The sequence below is a fragment of the Natrix helvetica genome, assembly GCF_964273705.1.
Source record: "Natrix helvetica genome assembly, chromosome: 4".
Classification (NCBI taxonomy): Eukaryota; Metazoa; Chordata; class Lepidosauria; order Squamata; family Natricidae; genus Natrix; species Natrix helvetica.
In genome coordinates this window covers 64,481,977-64,505,790 of record NC_138550.1, presented here as the reverse complement: position 1 = coordinate 64,505,790, position 23,814 = coordinate 64,481,977, and the positions used below count along the sequence as shown (strand labels likewise).

The 23,814-nt window shown below is 39.0% G+C and overlaps 1 protein-coding gene across 2 annotated transcripts in view; it reads right to left on the bottom strand.

Annotated features, from left to right (window-relative positions):
• The window catches only part of DMD (dystrophin), a 1,188,090-nt gene that overhangs the window by 460,683 nt on the left and 703,593 nt on the right, over positions 1-23,814 (bottom strand). For both annotated transcript variants that reach the window (XM_081951523.1, XM_081951524.1), the window contains exons 48-50: positions 17,001-17,102; positions 15,832-15,937; positions 1,769-1,971 (exon numbers count right to left, since the gene is read on the bottom strand). In XM_081951523.1, coding sequence (XP_081807649.1) covers positions 1,769-1,971; positions 15,832-15,937; positions 17,001-17,102 — 411 coding nt within the window. The remainder of the gene's footprint in view (positions 1-1,768; positions 1,972-15,831; positions 15,938-17,000; positions 17,103-23,814) is intronic.

Below are 23,814 nucleotides of genomic sequence, written 5' to 3'. Positions count from 1 at the left end.
AACATCAGAGAAAGATTAACATGTAAGCTTTACAAAACTAGGTTATTTATAACTTTGTATAATTTATTTTTATAAAGGTATAAATAAGCCCTTTTTAAAGCATTTGCGTTCTCTTCCTGCCAGCATAATAATTAGGTAATGTGTCTTGGTAAAAACATAAAAAAATAAGTATGTTAAATTAGTTCCACAGATGAAAGAAACCTTCATGCAATAGATTCAGCAGATCAGCATGCACTTAGATTCAAATGCTCTCATATGTTTTAAACAAGGGGTAACTTTTTAGATTAACATTAAAAAAAGCCCTCAATCTAATCACAGGTAGGAAGAACCCAGCCAGAAATCATATATGAAGTCTAAATATCAACAGCCATCATTTACAAAACATAACCCTAAAACTTAAAATTTAAGCATAAGCTCTAACTCTAAGCTGTCACTTAGAGCACACAAACACACACACTGTTATCTTTAAGGGAAGGGGAGTGAAGTGATAATAACTGAAACATAATAATATTGGGAAAAATGAACTATTGAAATCCTTATGGCAAATGTAAGATATTGCTAAAATAGTCACAATTTTCATAGCAACTAAGATAACGCAGCTGGCAGAAATGGCAAAATTAACCACTTAAATGGGGAAAAAAAGACTAACTTTGTTTCTTCTTAGAAATCACTTTTGGATTATTTGCTTGAAACTGAAAAAAAAATGAAATTTTAACATTTGGATTTAATGACTAGAAGTGTATATGATTATAGAAGTACAGTATGCTATACTCCAGTTCAAAGGCTTATTGTGTTGTATTCTTGCATCTGTACCAAACAAAGTGGGAACTTACTCTTTTCTATAACCTTGTCCTCTTTTCCTTTTGCACACAAAATTTTGCTTTTCCCCTCTTTCTATTTTCCCCCCTTTAATTTTCTTTTTTCTTTGCACTGTAACTTTTTTTTAAAAAATTCAATAAAGTTGCTTTTCATAGCTTTTTTTTCACATTTATTTAAATGTGCAATCTTCTTTTGCTCTACAGATATATAGAGAAAACATTTTCAAATATTTTACATTGAATGCTTTACACTAGAAAATATAACTGTTGCATAACAGAACAAAACAAAAGCCAAAACAAAGCACCATATAATTAAAAAAATTGCTAGAACTTTAGGAAGTTGTGATCATGTAAACTGTAGCTTTTATACTGAACAGCATTAGATTTGGAAGACGTAATTATTTTTAAATAAATTATTAATTAAATTATTTTATTAATTTTACAATAGAGATATATACATTCTATATCTTTTGTTTTACAAAGATAACTAGTATTATTTGCTAACAAAACACTTATTAATGGTATGCTCTTTTTAAAAAAAGGGGATTGAAAATATTTTTAATAATAGAGTTGTAACTTTTTAAAAAAGATATTCCAACATACAAAGGCAAAGAATAATTTACATGCATTATTTACTGTTCAACATATATAGTTTCTGAAGATAATTTGGCATAGAATCTAAATGAAAGGAAAATTGTTCCACTAGAAACAATTACATATTGCAACAAATTACATATTACATATTGTGTGTCTGTGATTATTATTTTTATTTATACTCTTTGCAAATATTTAAACACTAATATGAAAAAAACCCAAATCTGAGTTCTATTTAAAACAGGTTTGCTAAAAAATTAATTCAAAAGATTTTAGTTTTTTTTTACATTAATAGACATGTTATTTGGTGTTTGTGCTAATGCATAGAAAAATCAGTGTCTAAATATTTTACATACCTTTTGTTTGATGATCATGTCATTGATTTCATCAAGATCACTGACGTTAACTATATGGGATTGTATCACTCGATCCAACAGAGAAAGCCAGTCATTGAGATCTGCCCATGCCTTATTGAAATCAGCCAGGGCTGGTACCTCTGGAAGCAAAGATGATGGCATTTCTTGTTTGGAGATAGTAGTTTCCTTGGATACTAGAGTTTCTGTAACCACAGTAACAGTTTGGTTAAGAAATTACTGTCAAAGGGAAAATGCATTAATACATTTATTTGCAATGGAAATCATGTTTGCATTATTATTTATTTCAATTGCCCTCATTAGCAGTGTAGTCAGCTTTTTGTTTTGTTTTAATAATTAATATGTATTTATGTGATTTGAGCATAGTGATAGCCCTTTAAAATGGCTTTTTGCTGGAGAAAAAGAAAGTAAAACTTAATTTGCAGATCAAACAATTAAATTATTCTATTTCTCCATAGCCTTTTGACCTCCTTAAACCTGGATTTTTTAAAATTGCCATATCACCATGGAAAACTTTAACTAGCTTCTGATTTCCAACTGACAAACTGACTCTCTAGCACTATTTCCATGATGATACGGTACAGAAAGATGAACAGATTCAAGAGGGGCTGGGGACAGACGTAGAGCCCAACTACTTTCCCTAAGAGTAGCTATTTAGGTTTAGGCTTATTTTCAAGTATAAATGTAAATATAACCTTCAAATTGATCAGAGACTTATCTAGCCCCATTTTATTGTATAAAAAGATTTTGTTTCACAAACTGCAGCCCAACAGATGTATTTATTTATTTATCATATTTATATATTATTCTTAACATTTCTTCCCATGATTACATTAAAAACTTAGAAACATTAGAGCTTCCTAAAAACAGTAACAACGACAACCACAGTATAACATAAAAAGTAAACATTTCCTAAATTTGGAATTATATCACATATTCCTTTCATGGAAATCTGAAACTAAGTTTATAGACCATTTCAAAATTGTCTAACAGTAGTAGGGACTTCAAATACTACTTTATAAGGTATACATAAAGCTGACACCAGCCAGAGCATACAACGCAAAGAAGTAATGCAAGATGGGAAGATATGGAGAGACATGGCCCATAGAATCGCCAAGAATCTGACAAAACTGAATGGATATCATCATCATGTATGTATGTGATGCCCAAAGAACACCCAAATAAACATGTATTAAATATAAACTATGTGAATGACTAGAGGAAAAAGTAAAGAATCTAGAGACAACTCCAACCTATGCAAAAAGCTATACCCAAATTGAACCAAATAATGAATGACTCCTAGAGAATTTGATCCTGCTGATAAACCCTTGGAGGAAGACACATGGAGGTATGTCACACATAGAAGGAAACACAATAATCAACTGCCCAATTTAACTCAACCAGAAACAACCCCATTAAAACTGAGCAATCAATTTCTTCCTCTAGATGAAAATAGACAGGCCCACACACCCTCTCAAATAAAACATGTAAACATCTAGAAAAGAGACATAATCAAATATCTCTTAAAAAGCCACATCAACAAACACACCTGAGATGAAGACCAGAAGTGCCTCAGCGAGACAATCAGAAAATCCATGGGCTCTAAAAAGCTTCACGTAAATTCTGGCTGACAAACTGCTGCTGGGTATCTTTGGATCAGAACTTTTCTGTAGGGAAAGTGAAGAAGGAGCTGCATCTCAATAGACCGGGAGGAACATAACTGGTTCCTTGCAGGTCAGAGATTAGCTCTCTGAATCGGCAGCGGGAAAGGAGGCATTGTAAAATGGCCGCTACAAAGCTGAGGCATCTGGACTAAGCATTGAGTAGGAGCAGTGATTGGAAGGAATGTTGAGATCTGGTGAGAAGATTTAAATAACCAACTGATACAAATCAGAATTTGGAAACAGGAAAGAACCTTGTGAGTGGAAAATAATATTAACAGACAGAATGGGAATTTGGCAAAAAGGAAAGAAAGAGAAGGAAAACATTGTGGTTTAAATCATTAAGCCCAAAGAGAATTGCTTGCTTTAAATAACTTGGAGATAGAAATGAGAATTGTCAAACCCATTGAAATACAAAGCTTTGAATTTGGATTTGAAAAGACTGTGTTTTTAAAAGAGATTAATTGACAATAGGGAACCTCACAGAAAAGAAGGAGGGGGAACGGAGGCTAAATATCAATACTAAGGAGACTTGCTTTATTCTAATATGTTCTAATTTAAACATCTTAAACAACCCTAATTAACTAGAGGTGAAAAATAATAAAAGGAAAAACCAAGAAGAAATGTTGTTTCTCCTGTTTGCAATTTTATCTTTTTTGGATTTAAAACCTCCAAGCTGTACCTTTGAAAATCATCGAGTTGGGAGATGACTTCCAGTTCCTGAAGACGGCGTACGTGTTGTCTGCCACTCGTCTCCCCGGCTGGCTCCGTAAGGAGCACAGGGGGCCCTGAAGGGGTTTCCCTGCCAAAGTGTGGCTTGCTGAAGCCCCCCGAAAGGCGGCAGCCGGCGGGGGTCCTTTTCAGCTTCGACTAGGGGCCGGGGAGCGGAGGGGGGGCAAGGGACAGCACTGTGCTGCCCGCCTCTTTGCCAAATGAACCCGGAGGAGAGAATGTACTTGGAGAAGTGCAAGGGTCCTGGTGTTGGGGGATCCATCCTGAACTCTCTGATTGGAGTTCAGCTCTCTGATTGGAGTTCCTGAACTCTCTGATTGGAGGAGGAGGAGCTTCCGGCGATGGCGGTCGCCTGTTTGAGCTCCTAGCTTACCATGGAGCGCCCAACAGGGGTAGGAGGTTGCCGCCGGCCCCCATGGCCCCCATGGCATCAGGGGGCTGAGATTCGGATAGCCCGACCACCCTGGCGTGTTTGGGGCTTGTTTTAGTCCACCAGGGGTGGTCGGAGAAGCTTGGAGGCAAAAGGAGAGGAGCGGAGCTGAGAAGCCGAGGAAGGAAGCTGTGAAGCAATAAACAGCAATTGGTGATACTCTAGAAAGTGACAAAGGAAAATGAATGAGCACATGGTTAACATTACAGAATAAGATCTTGCTTTCTGCTCATCTTTTGTATTTTGTTTTTAAGATTGTAAAAATTGTGAGTGCTGGACGGGTTACTAACACCAGTGTGGGAGCTGCCAAATTTTTTTTGTACACCCATTTACCTTTCCCCATATATGTGTAAAAACCAATAAAATTTTCTGAAAAAAATAATAAAATCATCGAGTTGAAAGAATAGAGGAACGGAGCCATTTGTCGGAGGGAAGAAAACACTAACCGAATAACAAAGAAAGCAAAATGTCACCATTTAAGGAGGCTTTGATTTTGCACAGATCATTTGATTTTGCACCTGGACAGCTGTGGAAGAAAAGAAGAATGTCTTCTTCCTTTTTTTTCTTTTTAGCTGAACTGGATTAGAATTGGAAAATAAGAAGAAACTGTGAAACTTAAATTATAATTATATGACTGAGATTTATTATAAAAGGGCAAAACCTGTAAATTTTAAACTGAACACTATGAAAAGTTGAGACTTTAAATAAATGAGATTATAAAAAATATGCACGAGTCACTAAAATTAAAATTAAAGAGAATTCTGAAGTTAGAAATTGAGGAGAAACAAGAAGCGAAGGAAGAAAAAGGAAAAGAAAGTGGAACTACAGAAAAAGCAATAAAAATAAAAAACAAAGTATTTCACTGGGTTTGACAGTGGCACGGGGAAAATTTAAAAGGGGGGATATGTCCCAACAAAGAAAGGGAATGGGATTATAGAAGAAAGGAAATGGCCAGACAGGCATCGAGAAGAAAGAAAGGAGTGATAAGAGAAAAGAGGGAAAGAAGACAGGGAGACAGATAACTTTGAGTGGGAAACGCCGAAAGATGCAACAGAGGTTGATGAAAAAGTCAGGGAAGGAAGAATATACACCCAGTAGAAAGAAAAAGCAGAGGCTTAGAGTTTGGGATAAAAGGCTTACTAGGAAGAAGTGGAAAGCAGGGGGGGGGGGGAAGTGAAGATTGACAGGAGAGAGGAAGAAAGGAAGCATACATATATGTATACAGAAGTACATATATTAATATGAATGATTAGCTAATTGGATATTTAGAAATTGCTATGTGGAGAATATAAAGGAGAGGTATGTGATTTGTTCTTTTACATGATAGTTAAACTGAGTTGATAATTGATTGAACAACAAGGATGATAATGAAAAGATATTTAAATATAAGTTAAATATTTGGAATATATATATATTTATCAGTACAAATATAACATATATATATATATATATATATATATATATATATATATATATATATATATATATATATATATATATATATATATATATATATATATATATATATATATATATATATATATATATATATATATATATATATATATATATATATATATATATATATATATATATATATATATATATTCATTCATTCTGAGGTTTTCGCGGGTGTTTGTATGTACATCTTTGGTTGTTCGGGTTTTCTCCCACGTAGAATTGGAAGTATCTTCACGACGTTTCAATGAAGTGTCATTCATCATCTTCAGGCTGGTGCTTCCGGCTTGGTGCTTCCAGGAGCAATGTGAGATCTCAGCCGGTTCCTCTTTTTAACTGCCAGTGGGGGTTTGAGCTGATTGGGTGGGAGCTTGGCTGCATTCTGATTGGGTGGAGGTGTATTCTGATTGGTAGGGGGCTACGCCCCCACCCAAACAGAACATGCCCCCATCCAATCAGAGCACAGCCAAACTCCCATCCAATCAGAGCACAGCCAAGCCCCCTACCAATCAGAATTCGGGCCCTCATGCCATAGAGAAGCCAAAGGCTTTTATTCAGATGGGGAAAGCTGTTTTCCTTACATCTCATGTTCTTATAGCTTTCCCGGTTTCTGAATAAAACACTTTGGCTTCTCTGCCATGTGACTCAGCCTCTTCTGCAGCTCTTCAAAAAGTAAATACAATAAATCCATGGGAAATGGGGTGAGGAGGGCAGATTGGGCCTAGAAACCCTCCATTTTGGCCTGTAAGAGGCCAGGGGAATCCTAGGAAGGTCCGGATGGATCCTGGGAGGAAGGATCGGGCCCAGGAACCCTCCATTTTGGCCTGTAAGAGGCCAGGGGAATCCTAGGAAGGTCCGGATGGATCCTGGGAGGAAGGATCGGGCCCAGGAACCCTCCATTTTGGCCTGTAAGAGGCAGGGGGAGTCCTAGGAAGGCCCTGTAAGAGGCAGTTCATGCTGGCAAAGAGGCAAAGGAAGGCTCACCAGACAGGCAGGTAGCTTGGCTGCATCAGAGGCAGTGGAGAATGGCGAAGGAAGGCTCAGCAGGAATCTGGGCCACATCGGAGGCTGGGTTGAAGGCCAGAAAGCTGGCTGGCCCACAGAGACCATGTGGTCTAGGCAATCAGCCAGCGAGAGAGCAGCAGCAGCTATGCTGGGCAAGTGGATGAGAGGAGGAGTGACTGGAGGGGCATGGCCAGCCAGAATTTTTACTACTGGCTTGCCCAAACCGCCCCAGACCGGCAGAATCCCACCACTGGTTTAAAAGCATGTTCTGTATGAGTAGATAAATAGGTACCACTTCAGTGAGGAGACAAGTTGTTGCTCTGAGCAGACAATCAGATTCCTGCAGGCTCTGAACCTTCCCATTTGTGACTCTGGGGAAGAGAGAGGACCTGGGATGATGCTGCAGGAAGAACTGCTCATTTTTCTTTCTGATGCAAAGCCAACTTGCCCTCTTGTGGCGTACCTTGGAAGCATGCAAATATGCCTTACAACACAGCTGGACCAACCATGGAAAATTGAATCACTGAACTAATTTAAATCTATTAACCTAGATTTTTAAACATATTGTCACTTTTTAACCAGACTCTATTCATTAATTTTCAATATTAGTGTTGATGTACATACCCTGAATGACCTCTAGAGCATCCTCATTTAGAAAGTAAGACAGTATATTAAATCTGAAGCTTTCTGATATGAATTCCAATTCATATGTATTAATCTGAATTATTTTTCTTTTTATTACCGTATTATTCAGAGTATAAGACGCACCAAGGTTTTGAAGAGGCTTTTTTTTTTTAAAAAAAGTAGGTAGGTAGGTAGAGGGATAGCCAGGAAGAGAAACAGAGAGAAATACAGTAGGTAGGGAGAGAGAGAGTAGTTAGGTAGGTAGGTAGATAAAGGGGGAGAGAGAGAGAGAGAGAGAGAGAGAGAGAGAGAGAGAGAGAGAGAGAAAGTAGGTAGGTAGAGGGATAGAGAGAGAGAAATAGAAAGAGATAGAGAGAGAGAAATACAGTAGCTAGGTAGGGAGGAGAGAGGTAGGTAGGTAGGTAGGTAGGTAGGTAGGTAGGTAGGTAGGTAGGTAGATAAAGGGATAGAGAGAGAGAGAAATAGAGAGAGAGAAATACAGTAGGTGTTGTGGCCCAGCAGGATCCGGTTCAGCTGCTGATGGACTCGGATAGTGAGGAACCATATGAGTCTGCCCTGGACAATGTGGAGGACCCTGTGCAGGGTTCAGACTCAGAGAAGGGACCAGAGAGGCTGGTTGGCCACCAGGAGGCACCTGAGGCATGGAGCAGTGGGGAGGATCAAAGGCAGTTTGTCCCTGATGCTAGATTGAGAAGGGCTGAGAAACGGAAGCAGCAACTCCGTAGGCAGACTCACAGAAGATGATTAAGCACAGGTGGTTGTGGATTGGCTCCTCCCAAGAGAGATTATAGGGGAGGCGTTGGGAGGGGACATTTGCAGGAAGTAACTGTTCGAATTAGTACTTAAGAAAATCTATCTGTGTATTCTAGCTGTGTCTGCTCGTTTGGATTATCTGGGTTGCTCTATTGAACGTGAGTTGTCTGGGTGCTCAGCCAAAGGATTTGTTATCTCAGTAATTAAACAGTGGCAAACAGCCAAGCCTGTGTTCTGGTTTATTCACAGGCGTGGAGAGGGGGGTCAGAACAAGTAGGTAGGTAGGGAGAGAGAGAGTGTGGGTAGGTAGGTAGGTAGGTAGGTAGGTAGGTAGGTAGGTAGAGGGATAGAGAGAGAGAAAGAGAGAGAGAGAGAGAAATACAGTAGATAGGTAGTGGGAGAGAGAGAGTAGGTAGGTAGGTACGTAGGTACGTAGGTAGATAAAGGGATATATATAGAGAGAGAAAGAGAGAGAGAGAGAGAGAGAGAGAGAGAGAGAGAGAGAGAGAGAGAGAGAAATGTAGTAGGTAGGTAGGGAGAGAGAGTGTGTGTGTAGGTAGGTAGAAAGGTAGAGGGATAGAAAGAGAAATAGAGATAGAGAGAAATACAGTAAATAGGTAGGTGTTTCTGCTGGCACAACACTTGATCAATGTAATTATCATCAATTAGTTAAAGAGCTTTCCAAAAGGAAAAAAAAGTTTTTGCACTCTGCAAACCTCCCCAAAACAGCCTGTTTTTCATGAAAACAGTCCCGTTTTTTTCCAAAAAAAAGGCACAAATAGCCGGGGGGGGGGGGCTTGCAGAATGCTCAGGGGGGGGCAAAACTGAGCAAAAAATGGCCCATTTTTCACAAAAACGGGCCCGTTTTTGTCAAAATAAATGCATGCATAGCCTTATGGAAGCTTATAGAGTGCTGCTGGGGGCAGGGGGGCAGAAAATGGCCCATTTTTTGCTCATTTCTGCCCTCCCCAGCCTCCAGGAGCTCTCTGACACCCTCCATAAGGGTATGCACAGCCATTTTGGTGAAGGGGCGGGGCTTCGGGAGGCAAAAAATGCTGTATTCGGTGTATAATATGCACCCAGATTTTCAGCCTCTTTTTTGAGGAAAAAAGGTGTGTCTTATACTCCAAAAAAAAATGGTATATGAGAGATTGTTGAAAATATTTCCTGCAATGTGATTTTGATCTTCAAAAACAAAATTTATTTATTTATTTATTTATTTATTTATTGCATAAGAAATTTTGAATGGAATGATTTAGAAAATCTTTCTCCTAGTATTTTCATGTATTCAGATGGAGTCAAATTAAACCATTATCAGGACTGGAGCCAACACTCCAGAAGATAGGCTAAAGATACAGAAGGATCTTGACAAACTTGAACATTGGGCACTATCTAATAAAATGAAATTCAATGGTGAAAAGAGTAAGGTTCTACATTTAGGCAACAAAAACGAAACGCATAGTCACAGTATACTGTAGGTGGTACCTTACTCAACAGTAGCAACTGTGAAAGGGATCTTGGAGTCCTAGTGGAGAACCATTTAAATATGAGCCAGCAGTGTGCAGCAACTGCCAAAAAAGCCAACACAATTCTAGGCTGCATAAACAGAGGGATAGAATCAAGATCACGTGAAGTGTTAATACCACTTTATAATGCCTTGGTAAGGCCACACTTGGAAAACTGCATCCAGTTTTGGTCACCACGATGTAGAAAAGATGTGGAGACTCTAGAAAGAGTGCAGAAAAGGGCCACAAGGATGATTAGGGGGCTGGAGACTAAAACATGAAGAACGGTTGCAGGAACTGGGTATGTCTAGTTTGATGAAAAGAAGGACTAGGGGAGACATGATAGCAGTGTTCCAATATCTCAGGGGCTGCTCCAAAGAAGAGGGAGTCAAACTATTCTCCAAGGCACCTGAGGGTAGAACAAGAAGCAGTGGGTGGAAACTAATCAAGGAGAGAAGCAACTTAGAACTGAAGAGAAACTTCCTGACAGTTAGAACAATTAATCAGCGAAACAGCTTGCCTCCAGAAGTTGTGAATGCCCCAACACTGGAAGTCTTTAAGAAGATATTGGATAGCCATTTGTTTGAAATGGTATAGGGTTTTCTGCTTATGCAGGGGGTTGGGCTAGAAGACCGCTAAGGTCCCTTCCAACTCTGCTATTGTATTGTATTGTATTGTATTGTATTGTATTGTATTGTATTGTATTGTATTGTATTGTATTGTATTTACTATTAAATATAGAATAACCTTTCTAGTACTAGTGTCATTAGGAAGCACAATCATCATTAGTTGAATTTTTATTTGAATTCAGAAGTACAATGGTTTATACAGTACAAACCAAACCTGACATATATTTAAACATTAATAAAACTGGACATTCTAGTAGCATTGTTTTTTATTCAGATAATAAAATATACACAAGCTTGTACATTTTATAAATAATATTTTACAAGGGCTTAATTGCTGGTAATTTCCTATGTTAATTATCTCTGAAATACTAAATGAACATGAGATCATTTGTTCACTGTTGCAAGATATAAAGAGTTGTGAAAGGAAGGTTAGTCATAAATCCTTACTGTAGGATTCGACAAACAAATTATTGATGACAACAAACTGATGACAACAAATGATCATATAGAACTTTGTGGAATCCCAGGAGATATTGCAGACTACACAGAAAACTTTCTGGTATTTATACAGAAAAAAGTTTTCAGGCTCAGGTGAATATAAACTGTCAAGTATTAAGCCTAATATTGTTATTACAAATAGATTATGATAAACTGTTTAAGAGGGTAATATCTATTATGATTGGATACCTTGTGCTCTGGGACAGATTTACCGTTTGCATATTCATTTTTCTTCTCTGAATAAAATTATCTCAGAAATATTACTAAGCCCCGACCATCTTGGATTTTGAAAATTTTGCCTATGATTGATGTAGCAAGGAAATTGCATGTAACTAAAGCAATACAAGCACAGCTCAGGTGAAGACGACATAAAATTTACTCACTTGATTCATTTAAAAGGCCATATTTTTTTATCAGATACTGATAGCAATTGAATAGTAGGCTTGAATACAAACATTTGTGATTAGTGCAAGGCATATACTTATATTTTTTGAGATAGCAGGTATATCTATGTTCAAGAATTCAGTAAGCAAATATATACATTCTTAGATATTTAAGTCTAAATTCTTTGGCAGTGTTCCCAAAATGCATCTAGAAAGAAAGTTATAATTGAAAGCCATCACGGATTTGTTAAAAACAGATCAGTGTAGGGTTAATTGATTAATCAGTAGTTGGCAAACCACTGTGATTAAATCAGTCAAAAACCACATTCCTTCCTCTCTTAATTCTTTGGCTCTTAATCTCTTTTGCTTACAAGAAAAGCATGATGGAATCTACATGTAGACATCACATTCCATGCAGCAAAATATTAACTAAGTGGAGAGTCACGTATCTATACCATGAGGTATCCATGAGGAAAGCATGCATCTGTAAACCAATCAATAATTGCCAAGTGGATTCTCTGTCCAATGAGCTTTTACTATTCTGAGAAGTTTTTCAATAAAAAGGAGCCTCAACAATGCTCTGGGTGGGTGCATTCCCATCACAACCTTACTCCTGTCTGCGTCTTCTTTTCTATGTTACCAACAGATCAGGCTAAATGAATCTTATTTCATTATTTGACAAAGTGACTCAATTAGTAAACCAGCGAAATGCTGTGGACATAGTACACTTAGACTTCAGTAAGGCATTCAACAAAGTAGATCAGAACCTACAACCTTGGTAAGCTAGAAAAATGTAGGCTAGGCAGATCATCACAAGATGGATTTGTAACTGGCTGACAAACTGTACTTAATGAGTAATCCTTAAGGTACTACATCAGTGGTGGGTTCTGGATCCCGTTGCAACCAGTACGGAGCAACGGGGCCGGGCGTCCACCACATGAACGCTCGTAGTACACGCGCAGCACGCGCAAGCATGCTTACCACCTGTGACGCCTCCGCGACGCTCCAGCTGCTCAGCGGAGCATCGTGCAGGCACCGTATGCTCTGTGCGCTTCTGCGGAAGCCCCAAACAGCTCAAATACCCATAAGGAGCGTGGGTGGGTGGGTGGGCCCTCGTAACCGACCACTGTACTACATCTACATGGAGTGTAGGAAGTTAGCACCCAGCCCTCTCCTAGAAAAATGAAATATCCTAGGAAATATTGAAAAGGCAGAATATTATATTTCCCTGGATCAGAAATGGAAAAACATGTTTTTATGCAGGAAACAGACTCATTCTTAATAGCCCCCACTTTCCTTAATGGCCCATTAAAATGCCCAAGCCAGTCTATTCTACATAATAAAGAGTTCTCTCCTTCAGCTCCTGGGTGATGGGATTAAGGCATGATAATATTAGCCTTCCACAGAAACTCACCACATGGCATCTGGAAACTCAAACCTTGGCCCCATGGGAGTCTGACAACCAATCAGAATACATTTCTTACACGAAAACAGGAAATAGAGAGGTGGGGCTGAACAGAGGGTATAAAGCCAGGAACTTTCAGCCCTTCCCTCTCTTTCTTTTTCTTCACCCAACATTGAAGCATGTGATCACCTTTTCTGTTCAGGACTCAAGCCATGTGGTCCTGTCCACCATTAAACCATCTTTCCAAGCAGCCTCCATGTCTCCAGTGTCTTTTCTCCCACTTGGAGCTGAATCTAGAAGGACAGTTCTTCCAACAGAGGGAAGTAAGCAGTGGGATTCCATAAGGTTTCATCTTAGGCCCCTCTTCAATATCTTCATAAATGACTTAGATGGGGGAATAGAAGGGGAACTCATCAGATTTACAGATGACACTAAATTGGCAGGAATAGACAACACCCTACAAGACAAGCTCAGGATCCAAATAGATCTTGATAGACTTGAACAATGAGCTCTATCCAGCAATATGAAATTTAATGTGGAGAAAAATGAGGTTTTACACTTAGGGAAGAAAAACAAAAGTATAAGTATAGATTGGGGGAAACTGGCTCAAAACCAGTAACTGTGAGAGGGAATTTGGTGTCTTAGTGGATGATCACTTAAACATGAGCCAGCAGTGTGTGGAATAGAAACTAATCAAGGAGCAATCTGGAATTAAGGAGAAACTTCCTAACATTGAGAACAATTAACCAGTAGAACAGCTTCCCTTCAGAAGCTGTAGGTACTCATCACTGCAGGTTAACAGATTTAACACTGAGCCCTATATAACAAAATGAAATTCAATGTAGAGAAAAGTAAAGTCTTGGGCAAGAAAAACATAGATTGGGTAAAACCAGGCTTAATAGCAACTGTGAGAAAGATCTTGGAGTCTTAAGGGAAAGCCAATTAAATATGAGACAACAGTGTGTGGCAGCAGCCAAAAAAGCCAATGAAATTCTAAGTTTCACTAACAGAGGGATTCAATGAAGATCTTGTGAGGTATTAATACCACTCTAGTAAGACCATACTTAGAATACTGTATCCAGTTTTAGTCACCACACTAAAAAAAAAGATGTTGAGACTCTAGAAAGAGTGCAGAGAGGAGCAACAAAGATGATTTGGGGACTGGAGACTAAAACATATGAAGAACATTTACAGGAACGGGGCATGGCTAATCTAGTGAAGAGAAAGACCAGGGGAGACATGATAGCAGTGTTCCAATATTTGAGGGGCTGTCACAGGGTGGAAGGGGTCAATCTATTTTCCAAAGCACCTGAAGGCTAGACAAGGAATAATGGTTGGAAACTGATCAGGGAGAGATTCAACTTAGAAATAAGGATAAATTTTCTGACAGTAAGAACAATCAACCAATAGAACAGCTTGCCTTCAGAAGTTCTAGGTGCTACATCACTGGAGGTTTTTAAGAAAAGACTGGATAGCCATCTGTTTGAAATGGTATAGGGCCATGATGGCAAACCTATGGAATGTGCGCGAGAGGTAGCCTGTAGAGCCCTCTCTGCAGGCATGCACACCATCATCAGCTGCTCTTCTGGTTGTTCTGACCGAGGCTTCCCAAGAGCATGAAACAAACTCCTTGTCCCTGCAAAAACCTCTTTTATTAATTTGTTGTGAATTCTGCTCGTTCATGGCCAGCAAAATCTTTCAAAGGAGGATTTACGATCACAGACCTTATCTGGTTGGGAGAGCTGACAGGCCGATATCTGCAGAACTTGGCAAGGAGTCTCAGGGAATCACGAACCAATTAGCGAACTAATTGTCTCCTGCAAACTCCACTCCCGTTTCACTCCTCTTTTATTTCTCTGGGAGGAGCCATTCATCATCTGGCCTTACTCCCAAGTCGACCCATTCTTTAGTTGTTCCCTTTGTCTGGCAACTCTGCACATGCACACACTGGGTACAGGCTCCAGCTGATAGCTGGCATATGGCTCTGCCCCCCCTCTCCCTCTGACACAGAGCCCTCATCAGAGCCTTCCCCAGACTCCAGGAGTGGCCCATGTTCCTCCCCAACCTCCTCTCTGTCCGAGTCTGCTGCCAGCTCCACTGGCCGCTGGCAGGCCACGACACTGGTTTCTGGCGCAGATGGTCTTCACATGCACCCGGAGCGCTGGAAGCCCAAAGACCAGCTGGCTGGCATGCATGCATGCCAGTGGTGGGATTCAATTTTTTTACTACTGGTTCTGTGGGTGTCGCTTGGTGGGCATGGCTTGGTGGGTGCCGGAACAGTTTGGGAACTCAGTGCTAAACAGGTTCACCTTATATCACTGGTATAGGGTCTCCTGCTTGGTATAGGGCCTCCTGCTTGAGCAGAGGGTTTGACTAGAAGACCTCCAAGGTCCCTTCCAGCTATATTCTAATTGATTACTATAGCTTAAGTAAATTATAAAATGGAATATAGTTAAGTTGTGATTTTGCCATAGAACCATATTGAATTTCCAGATAATTTTCCAATTTGTCTACCTTTTAAATTAATATTCTGCTAAATCTACTCTTAAACTGAACTGTTTGTTCAACTGATCAGTTATAGAAATATATTAATATTCCATTATTTTTCTAAAGGCATATCTGTACAGCAGAACAACTAATAGCAGTTTATCATTCTTTTTTTTCATTATCAATAACTAACAGATAAGGTGACTAATACCTACCTTATACTTTTTCAGTACAACTGTATTGCAATGTTACTATTGTTCTTAGCATTATATTAGAGAAGCTATTCAAGTACTGCTTTAATTTCATTTTTTAATCAAAATATAGTTGTAATGTTAATGCTGTGGAGCATACAAAGATGTCAGAGTTATTATTGTTATTATAGTTACAGCAGCATTAACTTTAATACTCTGGGTTAACTTTTACCTGTGAATGTTTTAAATTATTAGGTACTTACCATCCCCAAAAGGGACAACTGGAACTGCAGACTTTGGCTTTTCTTTTAAAGTTTGGATTAAACAATTTACTGTTTTCCAAACAGTGTTTAAGTCCTCCAATTTTTTCTAAAAGCAAAAAATAAATAAAAATTTAAGTCTATTATTAAAAGTTTCATAAAGATCTAGCATTTTAAGATAAATATTTCACCTTTATAATTATTGCTTTTAATTTTTATTCTGTTAAGATAGCATTCAAAACTCATTTGGTAATTAGTAGTTCAATGTTCAGGTAGAATCACCGAGTTGAAATAGTTGATCATCTAATGTAATCTGAGGTACAAACTTCAATGCTACAATATCAATAGAAGGCAATTTAACATACTGTATTTGTGCAAGTCTCTAATGGCATTACAAGCCAATCTATTTGGTTTCAAAACTGTTTATATTATTTCTGCAATTATTTTGCACAGGATTCTGTATCCAGGAATATAAATTTTGTGTACAAGTAAAGTAAAGATAATAGTGGAATAAGATACTTATAACTGACTGAATAGTAGCATTGCATAAAATACTACTGAATGTTTTTTAATCTTTCATTTATCAAAACCTGGAGTAAAATATTAAATCTTGTGTGCAAGACTATTTTTACTTTGTACATGCAGAACAAAGACTTCATGCAGACTTTTGTTGTTTGATACTATTAGAATGGAACAGAAGGGCCACAAAAGAAAATAAATTTGACAATAGTTGTGATATAAAAATATTACCTTTACTTTTTCCCTTTTCCATAACTCACTGTTTTTGTTTATTGGCATATGAAGAAATTTAGGAAGGAAAAGATATAAATATAAATAGAAAGGATATCTTTTCCTTCCTAAATTCCCTAATATATCAATATAATTCTTTCCTATTTGTCTCACAGTCTCTCCAAAGAGTATTAATATCATTTTTTTTGTCTTCTGTGATCATGTTATAGAATTTTAGCTAAAACTACTTTTGAACCCACCAAAGTTCTTAATTTAAGAAATTAATAAATAATTTAAACAGAAAGCATAATTTTTATTTCTTTGTAGTGTCTCGGGCTCTGGATTTTTAATAGTTTCAAACAGATCACATCAAGAACAAGTTTGCAACAGGATAAATATAATCTATCATGCAGTAATGAGCATTACTAAAGTTGTTTCATTACCGTTACTGGTTGAGTAGCTAGTTTTTCTTTATATAAATGATACCCTTTAGACAAAATTCCTTCCACATCTGGCTGTTTAGATTTTACAGTTGCTTCAATTTCCTGAAAAAGCAAAAACAAAAGTAGTGTAGATTAACTCTATTCTGAACAATAAAAAATTCATAGTTTAACATTCCCCAGGAACTTGTATTCTGGATAGATTAGTTTCTTATTATAAGTAGTAATCAAAAATGTTTAGCAAAAAAATCATTTTTTGAAGAAACTGAAGCAACAACTGTTAGATTGGGTAATGGATAGGCACAAACAGGCTTAAGGGTAACAACAGCTCTTTATTAAGTACAACAAGTGAGAACAATCCAGCGAAGGTTGAGTCTGACAGCAGCCTTTTTATAGGGAGCTGTCGGACCCTTCGACCAATAGGATTAAACCTCTGTTCCCGCCGGAACAGAGGACCTTGGTGGAAACCACTGTAATTAGAACAAGTATCTAACAACAACAGTCCCTATGTGTCAGTGACTGAATATTACAGAAATAAATCAAAATAAAATTTATACAGGAAATAAGCTATATTTAAAATAATATTGCATAAAACTGACTTGTCAGAGTGAAAACATTACCATGTTTCCCCGAATACAGAGTCTTATTTTCTTTTGACACCCGAAATAAGTGCTTGGCCTTATTTTCGGGGAGGTCTTATTATTTTTGATGTGCAGGAAGTGGTGAGCGTGGTCACTTCATGGCTGCTGCTGTGTTGCAATATTTTTGGGAAGGGCTTATTTTTGGGGGAGAGCTTATTTTAGTCCATGCATTCAAAGGTCCGATTGGCCTTATTATCCAGGGAGGTCTAATTTTCATGGAAACAAGGTATTAGACCAAAAAGAAACTCTGACATCAGCCACTACTATCACTAATATTTTCTTAGCTAAAAACATATTTTTTTTTAATTCTGAGATATTTCCTGAGGGGAAAAATCAGTTTCATATTGTTCTTATAAATATTCCTTTCAGTATGTATCAATATTCAAAGAACAATATATGTCTGTATTACTGTTTTGGACAGGAAGGCTGTGCAGAGAGTGATGAGGATGGCAGAAAAGATTGTTGGAAGTTCACTTCCTTCTATCCAAGACATTGCATATAAACTCTGCTTGACCAAGGTCCACAGCATTGTCTGAGACACTACATACCCTCTCCATGACTAGTTCTCTTTGTTACCTTCTAGGAGGAGGCTTCATGATATCTGAAGCATAACAACTAGATTCTGTAATTTGTTGTTAGTTGCAAAGTTGTGTCCGACCCATCGCGAACCCATGGACAACATTCCTCCAGACCTTCCTGTCCTCTACCATCCTCTGGAGTCTGGGGTAAACTCAAGCCTACTGCTTCAGTGACTCCATCCAGCCACCTCATTCTCTGTCCCCTTCTTCTTTTGCCCTCAATCTTTCATAGCATTAGGCTCTTCTCCAATGAGTCCTTCCTTCTCATTTGGTGACCAAAGTATTTAAGTTTCATCTTCAGGATCTGGCTTTCTAAAGAGCAGTCAGGATTGATCTCCTCTAGAACTGACCAGTTTGATCGCCTTACAGTCCAAGGGATTAGCAGGAATCTTCTCCAGCACGATAGTTCAAAGGCCTAAATTCTTTGGCACTCAGCCTTTCTTATGATCCAACTTTCACAGCCATACATACTTTTTTGTATGCTGTCTAGATCTGCCATAGCTTTCCTCCCCAGGAGCAAGCATCTTTTAATTTCTTGGCCTCAGTCCCCATCTTGGAACCCAGGAAAATAAAATCTGTCACTACCTCCATTTCTTCCCCATCTATTTGCCATGAATTGAGAGGGCTGGATGCCATGATCTTAGTTTTCTTAATGTTGAGTTTCAAACCAACTTTTGCACTCTTCTTCTTCACCTGCATCAAGAGGCTCTTTAGTTCCTCTTATCATTAGAGTAGTATCATCTGCATATCTGAGATGGTTGATATTTCTATGGGCAATCTTAATTCCAATTTTTGATTCATCTAGCCCCGTCTTTCTCATGATGTGCTCTGCATATAAATTAAATAGGCAGGGTGACAATATACAGCCTTGCTGGACTCCTTTCTCAATTTTGAACCAATCAGTGGTTCCATGTCCAGTTCTCACTGTTGCTTCTTGACCCGCATATAGGTTTCTCAAGAGACAAATAAGATGGTCTGGTACTCCCATCTCTTTAAGAACTTGCACAATTTGTTGTGATCCACGCAATCAAAGCTTTAGCATAGTCAATGAAGCAGAAGTAGATGTTTTTCTGGCACTCCCTAGCTTTCTCCATTGCATATGTTGGCAATTTTATCTCTGGTTCCTCTGCGTCTTCAAAATTCTGCCTGTACTTCTGGTAGTTATCAATCCACATACTGCTGGAGCCTAGCTTGTAAGATTTTGAGCATAACTTTACTACCATGTGAAATGAATGCAATGGTGCAGTAGTTTGAACATTCTTTGGCATTGCCCATTTTATTTTGAAAACAGGCATCAGAATTTCATTTTTAATATGTGCCAGTGTATACACAGAAAATGATAATAAATATTATCTTATTTAATCTCATTTCATTTCAAATAAAAAGAAAACAGAAATACATGAATCCATACTAAGGATCTATTTAGGATATGGGTTATCTGCAAGATCCTTTTAGAAAGTTGAGAGTATTTATGGAATGAACAAACCTTACAAAGATAGGATGGAGCAAAACAGTACAATTGTTCAATGTCATCAAGCAATGACCTTAAAATCAGACTAAGAACTTAATAGTTCTGCAAAGATAATTACAAAGGTTAAGCAATATAGACAGAGCCTGGAATGCTGTTGTTAAGCTCAAAAGTATAACATTGCTTTTATATGATTAGGGCCACAACTTTGAATCCTAACAAAGCTTTAGTGGAAGAGAAGAGAAGTCTGCTGTTGCTAAATTTATCTAAAATGTGCTCAGTGTAGAATTATAATATATTTTTCATTGTATCAGTCAACTGAAACACTGAAGTTTAAGGTTCAAACACATTTTAAAACTTACTTTAAAATAGGTATGAAAATCTATATAAGATAAGCATCAGGTTTTTTTTTCATAATAAACTATCAGACACAAGTTTTGGTTAGATTTTCACTTAAATAATTACAGAGAAGCATTAAATAAGTGAAAACTATTTCCTCTATCCTCCTCCTACTGAGCACAAATCACTCAATTGCAGGATAAAAGTCTCTTTACTCAAGTTTATAGTTGTAATTTACTGTTATAATTTGTGCATTCTTCATCTCTGAAGTGTTGTACTACCTCTACTCCCATTCCCTTAGAAACTATCTCAGTATCTCCACAACAACTTCTTTTCATCCCCCAAAAAGAAAAAAACGTTAACAGCTGCAGAAAAAAAGGCTTTGCATGAATGAGATAAACAAAACTGGATTTGCATTGTATCTTTTTTTTAATTGTTCAAATTTTTATTAGTTTTAAAAATTTTACAAGGAAAAGGGGTTATAGGGTTATAAAACATATTGACAGCTACATCGTGCGGGGGGGGGGAGAAGCCCCCCCCCCAGGTCTTGCAACTTCTACAAACAAAGATAGAAAAATATCAACATTTACATAAGTATTAGCAGTTTTAAGTTAACACAAAATCATCAGTATGTTTCAACCATTTGTTTTGTATCACTTCCATGAAAGTACATTGTAGCAACAATTGCAATAGTATTCCAAATCACTTTTGTGAACTGAGTCTTATAGTTGTTGCATCCCCCCTCCTGTCCACCGCCTGGGCCTCAGCCCCTCCCTCCTTTGTTTCTTGTGTAGCATCCCCCATTTCACCTAAGAGGGCACTATGTTTTTTAGTGAAAGCCTCTGCTTCTGCTACTGTGTTGATTCTAATTCTACTGTCCTCCCAAAAATCAGCATGCCTTCTGGAAACAACCACCTGAACCAAACCCCGTTATTATATAATTTTTTTGCCAAGAAGGAATATTTCCTTCTGTTATCTCTTACTCTCTTTGGGATCTGTTTAAGAATGGTTATTTCTTTATCTTTATATTTTAAGGGTCCTCCCCTTTGAGCTCCTAGAACCTCATCTCTTGTAGTTTTTCTAAGAAATTTGACATGAACTTCCCTTGGAACATTGTGTGTTCTTGCATAGGCTGAGTTAATCCTATAAATCAGAACAATGTCCCACCAAAGCTGTTGTTTATCTCTGTTAATATATTCTGCTAATATTGTGGTCATAATCTCTTTAAGATCTTCATTCTCAACTTCTGGCAAGTTTTGGAACCTGAGAAAAAAAGACATCCTTTCAAATTCCATTTTTAACATCTGATTTCCAAATTCTGCATTCCCCCTTTGGATCATCTTCATCTCGTCTCTCATCCCAACCGCCCCCTCCTCCAGCACACCTATCCTCTGTTCATTTCATGTGGTTTGCTGATTCGTTTCTCTGAGCTGTTCATTTAAGTCCTGCAGTTGTTTTCTAATTTCGTCCTGTCCCTTTAAGAGGGTTTGAAGCATCTGTTGAGTAGACAAGTCCTTTGCACTCTCTTCAGAGGCTTTAGGTTGTAGAAAAGATCCCAGTTGTGATTGGTGAGTGGGGCTGGACGTGGAAAATGTTGGGGCCGATGAGGCTTTACCAGGCGGTAATTTCTTTGGACCCATCATGAAGCTCAGAGATAGTTGTTGTTCTGTACAAAAAGATGGCGTCTGTGGGAGAACACAGCCGGCAGGGATCACCAAACAAACAAGTCCAAAGGAGAATAAATCCTCTAGTAGAGAACTAAAGCAAATAGGTAGGTCAAAATATTCCAAATCCAGGGGAATAACGTATTTGAAGAGGCTCCTGGAAGTCTCTGGGGTGGAAATTAGTTGAAAGGCATAAAGTTTTCCAAGGGAGGAATGTCATTCACAAAGACAAAGAAGAAGGAGGAAGTTGCCATATTGGCTCAGCCAGTACAGGTGGTAAGGAAACAACAAAGTCAAAGTTCCCATAAATAGTTTAGAGAAGAATCAGCTCAGCCATCCTTTCTCTCGCAATTGTAGCGAAACCCCCCCCCCATTATTTAAGGGAAGTGAAAGTAGTTTTCAAACTTTCTCTCCCATAAAAGGGAGAGATTTTTCAAGTGCCGCTTTTACGAGGGGGGTGGAATTCCCCCCCCTCCAATCTAAGCTCCTCCAGAAGTTGAAACAAAGTCCCAAAAGAAAAACTGCAAAACAGTCAAGAGTGTAAAAATAGTAAAAGACCTGGGGAGACCCCTCGGCTCACTGCTCTTCAGCTGCTTCCTTCCAATTAATTATTTCCTTCCAGGCTGCACTCGGAGAAGCGTGCAGTGGCATTCCGCGCGCTCCCTATGCTCCCCGGCTCCTGGGGCAAGGCTGGAGACTCCCCCCGTGGCCGCTGCCATTCCAGGGGGTCCCAGCGAGCCGCCCCTACGGCAGGGCACCCCTCCAAGGCACCCTGTGCTCCCCCTAGACTTCAGGGGAGCCCACCGGAGCAGCGAAAAGGCAGACGCACGAGTCCGTCTCCTTCGGCTGCCGGAAGTCGTCTCCGATTTGCATTGTATCTTAACCAGTTTTAGCTTAAATTGTTTAGTTAAAACTGGATAAATTAGGTTACTTTAAAACTAAGTAAATTTTGATATGAAGAGGAAGCAATTCTTGGCTATTTGGTTAATTTATCCTTAAATTAATCCAGGAAATTGGGATATTTTGGTGACTAGACTAAGAAAGGACATAAGATCCCATCAATTTTTAGCAATTTACATTTCAGCCTGTAACAGGCCAGGGGAGTCCTAGGAAGGCCTGGATGGGGCCTGGAAGGGCATATCAGGCCCAGGGACCCTCCATTTCAGCCTGTAACAGGCCAGGAGAGCTTGTCATGCTCCCATCAGAGTCTGAATCTACGGCAGAAAATGAGCTAGCACAAGAACTGACAGAAAGTGAGAGTGTAGCTCTCTTGGCCTTGGAGGAAACTGGGGAAGGGCAGAGTCAGACTAGGCAAGGCTTTTTGCAATTAGTTAGGCCTGCAGGTAGGGAGGAACAGAGGCAGGATGAACAGGAAAGACAGAGCTCAGACAAGGAGTAAGAACCCCCTCCTGATGCAAGGGCTTGGAGAGTGCAGAGAAGGCATGATCAGCGCAAATGGAGCAGGCTACTTGCAAGGAGAGTGCCCCACCCATCTTCAACAGGCACATCTGGGGAATGAGACATAAGGAGATGCTGTGGGGAGGGGCATTCGTCGGGAACAAACTGTGAGTTTCTGAAGTGTTGCGTGTCGATGTTTGAACTTGCCAAGAGTCCTTGCATTCCTTTTGGCATTCTGGACTAATTAACTGGATCTTTTGTTCCCCAAACTCCTTGATTTGCTCTTGTTTTGCCAAATACATTTAGGATTTATTGCTGTGCAGCCTTGGTGCAGACAGTGCTGGGTTGGACTAATTGCAGCCAGAGGCTGCTTGAGGTTTGTGTGGGGGTTTGTTATCACTCTGCCCTGGGACTTGCCAGAAATGTGGGAGCATTTGGGGAGCTTTGGAGCAATAAAGGGATGGTTTGAACTGCTAGCTGTTTCTGTTATCTCTGTGCTGTGCCCTGGGTCATCACAGAGCCCTAGGAAGGCCCTGTAACAGGCTATTCGTGCTGGCAAAGAGGTGAAGGAAGGCTCACCAGACAGGTAGGTAGCTGGGCTGCGTGGGAGGCTGTGCTGAAGGCAGGCAAGTGGGCTGAGCCTCGGGGGTCACATGGTTGAGGCAAGTGATCTAGCAAGCAAGGGAGTCAGAGAACAGCAGCTGCTATGCCATGGCCAAGGCATGTGAA